This window comes from Rosa chinensis, chromosome 6, assembly GCF_002994745.2.
Source record: "Rosa chinensis cultivar Old Blush chromosome 6, RchiOBHm-V2, whole genome shotgun sequence".
NCBI classification, from domain to species: Eukaryota; Viridiplantae; Streptophyta; class Magnoliopsida; order Rosales; family Rosaceae; genus Rosa; species Rosa chinensis.
This window is the reverse complement of record NC_037093.1, coordinates 37,687,571-37,695,357: the sequence shown is the minus strand read 5'-3', so window position 1 is coordinate 37,695,357 and position 7,787 is coordinate 37,687,571. Positions and strand designations below refer to the sequence as shown.

General features: G+C 36.7%; 1 protein-coding gene across 1 annotated transcript; it reads left to right on the top strand.

The window, feature by feature from the left end:
- The first annotated feature begins 6,257 nt into the window (after window positions 1–6,257).
- On the top strand, window positions 6,258–7,214 carry LOC112173405 (vacuolar iron transporter homolog 2). Its single transcript, XM_024311019.2, has one exon. It carries the CDS (start codon window positions 6,356–6,358, stop codon window positions 7,058–7,060), a length of 705 nt encoding a protein of 234 aa, XP_024166787.1. The 5' UTR covers window positions 6,258–6,355; the 3' UTR covers window positions 7,061–7,214.
- Window positions 7,215–7,787: the final 573 nt, after the last annotated feature.

Genomic DNA, 7,787 nt, shown 5'->3' with positions numbered 1-7,787 from the left:
AAGGGAATTCACTCTTACGATACTTCTACAAAATACTCCTCTACACACCTTACTCAACTAGACTAGTCTATTTATATAGGTCTACACTAGACATGCCATAAGTATGACAATTACAACATACATAAGTATTAGACTTTTAAGTAACCTTAAACCTTCCTAACTCCCATAACCTATGAAGTCTCTAACTCTCACCATTATTCTCATCAAAATTCGCACCATTATTTTCACCATAACTCTTAAACATAATTCTAAATTAATTTTATTTCCAACACAATCCTCTCACCAAAAGAAGTTGGTCCCTTTGCTGATTGAATGTGTAGTACACTAGGAAATCCATTCCATTCCAACTAGATAACTATAATTCAGGGTCAATATCCATCATGCCATCCAACAGACACTTAACAGTAACAGCATTGTTGTAAACCCACCCAAATAAAGCACTAGATTAATGGAGCAATGATAGGAGACGTGAGATAATAGGTTGATTGTGTTTTCGCCTAACACATTGGGTGCATCCACTATTATGTGTTCCACATGAGAGACTCAAAAATCACCTTACCCTAATCCTAACACCACAAATGGTCCCCCAAAACCATTCATGCTGCCATAAAGTAGCTAAAGTAAACAAACATGAAGACTTCTAGTCAAGTAGCAGAAGACCTTGGATTTTTATTTTTTTTGGCTAATAGGAGGGGGGGGGGGGGGGGGGGGGGGGGGGGGGGGGGGTAATAATAGGCCAGTTGGAAGTAATTATACAGCAAGCCCTTTACTGAGTGGTGCTTTTGTTACAAGTACATGAACTTTTGCACTAACAATTCAATGCATGCTATACGTAAATGCAGTGGGATTAAAAAAAAAAAATTACTTGATTGCTGCTGAAAGTGTATCTAATTATTTGAAAGAACTTTTAGCAGTTTTCAAGCACTGCAAAACAAACTTTGTTTCAGTTATCATCTAACTTCTCATCACACATTGTATCGAAAAAAACTTATCATCACACATAGTCATGTGTTAGATATTTTCTGTTAATTATCTAACATCATATCCAAAAATATTTTTATTGAAAGGGAATGACGTATCTAGACTTAACTTATTCGATAATATTTCTTTTTACAATTATAGATGAGGTTTTGAATTCAAATTTTCATCTCCTAGAATGAAGAAAATTAAAACAAAGATTTTTTTTTTTTTGAGTGTCAATCCACTAAAAGTAGAAAATTTTACAAAGTAAATAGGTCAACTGGGCTACGACAAAATTGAGCCATTCTTAGGGAGCCTGATTGGCTAAGAACAAAAATGTAACAATGAAAAATTAAAAATAACGTTGTGGCGGCCTCACATGGGATGGCTTCTCCTTTTGCGCTTTGTTGGGAAGTGTTAGCTCATTCCATCATTGAAGTGGTCGGGTTAGTTACAACCAGCGTCTATCGTTGATTGGTCATTAAGTCTGGTCCATGTAGCAAGGTCAATTTAGGATGGCGTTTTTTGATAGGTGGCTCTTGAGTGAAGTGTAGTCTCGTTATTCTGGTGTGCGATGACGATGTGGCAGTCTGATTTGGTTGTAGTTGGGTTGGAGGTGCGGTTGCACAGTGGATGTCCAGCACCTGCTTTAGCGCCCAAAGAATGCTCGGGTGCCCAGATGAGAGCCATATGGGTTTGGGCCTTTGCTTTTTCTGGTGGCGATCAAACCATGTACTCGACCTCTGGTGTGCTAGAAAGAATGGCAGTGTGGTGTCGGCGAAGGGTTAGGAAAACTGGTCTAGGTGGCCGGGGTGCCTAAAGAGGATCTACATAGGCCTGGGCTTGTGTTTTGGTTCTTGCTGATTTTTTGTCGACTTTGGATCTTAGGCCCACACATTCTTGGGCTCGTATTTGGGATCCAAGAGGTTGTTGCTATAAAATCTAGGTTCTAGTTCAAATTTTTATTGGAGACCCGAATTCATGGTTCTTGTTCTTGAGAGCTCGATTGCGAACATCCAAGTTTTTGACACCTTTGGTTGCCTTCGTTCTTTTGGTGGCCTCACCTCGCTCTACTTTTGAAAATTTTATTGGGTGTATCTCCCTGGTTACAGTTACGATCCTGATTATGGTTAATTACTACTACATTTGCACTGCTCAAATGACATATGTAGTGCAGTTTGATTGCTTTTGACATTTCATGTTTTGGTTACTCTTCAATTTTAGATACGCTTGTGCATCTTATTTTGTTTCACTGCTTTTTTTTTCAACACATTTGCATCACTTCATGTAGTCTTTAGTTTCAATTAATATACCTTGTCGTCTTTTCCTTAAAAAAAAATATTAGTTGGCTTATTTTGCAAGGGGAGTGTCATTTAACTATAACTACTTGCGTGTTACGTGGTGTAAATCATCCTTAAGACAATACAGATATAGTACAAGTATTGATTTATCTATGCTATGCACTTCCCTTAATATTCTTGGTTGACTTTTTTTTTTCCAATACAATAAAACTATAACTATTAAATACATATTATTGGATGTCTTTGATTCGTTGAACTTTATCCTATTGATTCAATTAAACATAACAAATACACTATTACTTTTAAGTTGCAGAACAACCATACTTTTTCTGCAGAAGAAACTGCAAATACAGAACCTTAGTAATAGGCAAAGTTTAGGTTGTGAAATTATATCCCCTTCACACTGGACTAAATTACTTCATCAAATAAAATCTGATTCAGGAATTTTATGAGTCGATCAGCTTACACGCACATATTGCTATTATTGTTATATTCAAAAGATTTAAAATAACTCCTGTACTGCTTGACTAAAAATGTAAGACAGATAGGGGATATTTGATATGAGAGATGAATAAACAGATGGTCGTCTAGAGTCGTGTGCTATCCACATGTCCAAGATTTTGTCAAAATAGATATGTCCAAACTTACTAGTTTCTAAAATAGTCAAACAATTGGGTAGTCCACTAACAGAATCAAATTACACTATTTATTCAAAAAGCCAGTTATTGCTCAACAAAGCCATTAGTGACATCGTACATTTTGAGTGGGAGTTTGTGGGACGCCTGAAAAGAAAGAACGAGAAGATAAAGCTAGGAACTAATTCGATCTGGTTTCTTGAATTGACTGGATTTAAATATCAATTGGGTGGTGGCGTTGATCGTATGGAATGCACACTCCCTCCCAATTTCTTATATTATCTAATGCATGCCAACTCTTTATTTTTCACAAAATATACCTAGTGCTATCTTCTTCAGCATTCCATATTTCCATCTTTCTTAGCTTTTCTTTGGTGCGTTGTTTTTATTTGTAAAGTAGACCCCAAAAGTTGGAGCTCATTGGAATCCTTCTATAGTCATCGATTCTCAAATTGGTTATGTACGTACTCATAGAGTTTATAGGCTTCAAATCTTCTGTCTCTGAAACCCTGTCTCTCGAGCTCCCTGTCCCTCCTATAGTAACCTGACATCTGGCAATTAAGTTAACATCTGGCCATTAACCTGACAGCTTTTTAACTCTGTTAAGTACCCTTCCGTTTATTTTTGTAGTCTCCATCAGTTCATCTTATACTCCAGTAATCTACTTTCCCTTTTGTTGTCTAATATCTAGTCATCGACTCTTGCAATTACTTTATTTTGTTTTAAACTAGTTTTCTGGGTTGTATCTAAGCTAGGAAGGGGCTCAAGTGCTTAAATCCTTGGCCAAGTTTGAAGACTCACTGCTTAAAGATATTTGAAAAACATTTTGATTGAATCTTCTGGTATTTGGGTTGATTAATTAATTCAATTGGTTGCAAACAAAACAAAAATAACAATGGATCTTTATGTTCTTGAGTTCTTCCATTTCACCTATCTGGGTATTAACTATGATTGGATTTGAGGGATCAATTTTACCTCATGTATTTGCTTCAATTAGGTACGTCTAGGATTTGAAATTTGCATTTGGTGCTTTGGTTTGATAGATTTGGATGTTAAAATGTGGTGATCCGGAGCTAGTTCTTCTGATTTATTTGGATGCTTAATTCGGAGTGGGAAGTTAATCATGATTCTAGTCTCCACAAAATAGAGCTTCAATCTGTTAAAAAGAAAGTTATGGACTAATTTCATGGCTTGTCCCAGTAATAGTAATGAAGTAGAAAAAGATGGTGGACTGGTGGTGGGTTTCTGGGCAGAGATGGATGAATAGTTTAGAAAAGAGCCTATGCTTTTCTGGGTTTATCATTTTGTTCTTTCTCAGGTAAGAGTAAATGGCGTTAAATGCTGTCAAGTTAGTGTCCAGGTGTCGAATATTCATAGGGAGACAGGGTAAGAGACAGGGTTTTGGGGACAGAAGATTTGAAGCCAAGTTTATATATAACATAGTTAACCTGGTCAGAAATTGAGTACTTGAAGTACTTGAACAATACTGACGTTTCCAAGCAATTTCGTGAACCCCCATATTGGTGGCGGCACTTATGAGAATGTACATTCTTGACAATATTATACAAAATAAATTCTTTCCATTAGTTGACAGAATGGTGATCTCGATTGATCAAACCCATTTGATAAAAACTAAAAATGTATTGTGTATGTACCTCACCCTCGAATCTCAAATATGTGATCCTAGAATTTTCCATGTTTTGAAGTAAATCAAATAAATGAATTAATATTATATTATAAAATCAAATAAATTAAAAAACTATCCAGTCTTTTATGAACAACGTTAAAATTCTCTTTATTTTGGAAAATTCTATAATGTGTTAACGTATGACATGCATACAATTGCCTTAAAAGTGGTAAAATGAGTCCTCAAAATCGTAATATTAGTCCTCAAAGTAGTAACATAAGTCCTTAAAGTGGTAAATTTTCTTTGTTTACCGTATGAGTTCTCAAAATAGTAATATTAGTCCTTAAAGTGGTAACACGAGTTCTTAAAGTGGTAAAAATAGTTGATGTATGAGAAATGTTAACATACCATAACTTTACCCATTTTTTTTAACTTATCGAAACAGTTAGGTTCAAACTAGTTTAATATGTACGTTCGAACTCTCTCTAATTTTTTTTTTTTTGCCAAATGTAAAGCATAATGAGATTTTACCAAACAATATGAATAATATATATTATACGTAACATAATATGGTTAACCACAAAATGAGCAAAAGAGTAGTAATCTTCCTCGTGAACCAATTTAAAAATGAACTGAAATCGTCGATCTTTTAGGTGTTCTTCAAAGATCATCTTTGCGAAATCTTTTTATTGTTTTTGCTTTTCTTTTTAATGTAACTTTTGAAGACATAATTATCAAAAGATGAATGTTTCTGATTACAATTATGTTCCTCTGGTGTGTGTAATATATATTGTAAATATTGTTTGAGATGGATTACTAACCGGGGCAAATGGTACCTGATTCGTTAAGGTATCTGGTTTGTTTTTTGAAGTCCTAAGAAACTGTATAATTTAGTAAAGCAAAAGGTAGAAAACATTAGGGAAACCATTCATGTCCTTAATAACATGCTTAAGAAACGATCAAAGTACTTTTATTTATGCGAAAAGACGACCATTATCAACTACTTTGATTCTTCCTGCTATGTCAAAGCAAGTTCGATCTGATATCGCAATGTAATATATTCTCTGTCTATTTGCACACAACTCCTCACAAGTTACAAATCTTTAACACCACGTACCCTCTTATCTCAGATGACAAAAACATGACCACCCTTGAATAATAATTATTGCTTCCGTTTTAATTCGAAACGATTTCAAAGAGGAACGTTTGTCTTGTTTCATACGTACCGATCACGCTTCGCTCATTGATTTAGGGTGTCCGGTATAACTGGCTTAAAAAAAGCATGATAACTTTGAACAAGATAAAAGTTGAAGGTTCTCTTTGCTCACTTTGTATAGTATGTCCCATCATTTTTCTTTTCTGCTTTTGTTCTTACTTTTTACACAGTTGAAACAGCTTAGATCAGAAAACTCTGAATCGATTTCATCTTCCCAAACTGGATGTTACAGCTAATTTTTTCTGGTTCGTACTTATCTCCTTTGCCTTGCTCAATGCATTTATTTCCAGGGTGGTCAGCATCTTGTTAGGATCTGCATCATCGAAACTTTGAGTATGTTTTCTAGTGGATCACTCGTATACATCACAGCAACGGTTCTACGTACAGACATATCCCATCTCTGTTTTCGAATTATTTTCTTTCTAAAGCTATTGTTCCCCGTAAAAATTAATGGCTGTACGTACCCCACCACTACCTCCATAATTGAACATCTTCCTCCATAAATAGCCTCCTTCAGGGCGTGTGTCCTCCACACTTCTCCAACTATCTCTTCTTGTTCTTCCTCAACAAATCCCTAGCCAGCTTCTTCCTCATTTGCTTTTCATATTAATTTTCCATGGCGCCAAATAGCCAAGCATCCGTAAATGGGGCCAAGTACCCTAACCCAACCATGAACAACCTCGACCTCGAGCACCAACCCACCCAAGACCTCAATACTTCCAAGGACAACGACGACTTCGACTACTCCAAACGCTCCCAGTGGCTCCGCGCCGCCGTCCTGGGAGCCAATGATGGCCTGATCTCCACCGCGTCGTTGATGATGGGTGTTGGTGCTGTTAAGCAGGACATTAAAGCCATGATACTAACCGGGTTCGCCGGACTAGTAGCCGGTGCCTGCAGCATGGCTATCGGAGAGTTTGTCTCTGTTTACTCCCAGTTGGACATAGAGGTGGCCCAAATGAAGAGAGACAACAAAAACAACAAGCAAAACAGCCCGGTGGTACACGTGGTAGGAGACGAGGAGGGAGAAGAGAAGGAGAACTTGCCAAACCCGTTACAAGCAGCAGCTGCATCGGCTCTTGCGTTTTCAGTGGGAGCAATGGTACCACTGCTAGCAGCCTCGTTCATAAGGGAGTATGGGGCGAGGTTAGGAGCTGTGGCGGCTGCGGTGACATTGGCTTTGATGGTGTTTGGTTGGTTGGGAGCAGCTTTGGGGAAGGCACCAGTTCTGAGATCAACCATTAGGGTTTTGGTTGGAGGGTGGATGGCTATGGCTATAACCTTTGGGTTAACCAAGTTGATTGGATCCAGTGGACTGTAGGACTAGCCAGTAAGATATGTAACTTTGGGTATTTTCTTGGCCCTTGGGTATTTTCGATGTGTACGTGCTTTGGAACTGTTACAAGATGTGTAACTTCAGTGTTATCGAAGAAATGAAATGTATGATGATGATGATCGAGTTCTGCTTGCTGTAACTTCAGTCTTATCGAAGAAATGAAGTGTATATATATCAATAATGATTAAGAAATGCAACTTTAATTGCATAATATTTTTGAAAGAAGGTTCCTCTTGTTGTTTAATAAAGTTTGCGTTCCTTCCCAACCTATCAAGTAATAATTGGGACGTATCATGCATCCTGAATCATCATGCATAATATGGTATTACCAATTCAAAAGTTTTTGATAATGACTTCTATAAGGTAGTAGGAAGGGAAAAGGTGGTAACTGATAAATCGACTACCTGGATAAACTTGGTCGATCTAAATATAAGTTACTTCCTTTCAAAAAAAAAACATTGATAAATATTGCAGATATTTAGAGGTTTTTTTTTTTTTTTTTTGACAAGATCGAATGCTTATCTATTGATTCGAATGATAATAATTCCTGTCCAACAATTTATCACTGGACGTGAGGTTAACTTATATGTGATAAAAAAGGATGGGGGTCTGCGGATCATTAAAGGAGATCTAAGCATCAATTACATCTGCTTTCTGTCCAAATAATACGAGTGAATATATACTTTTCTTACTTTCTATATCCACTAATTGC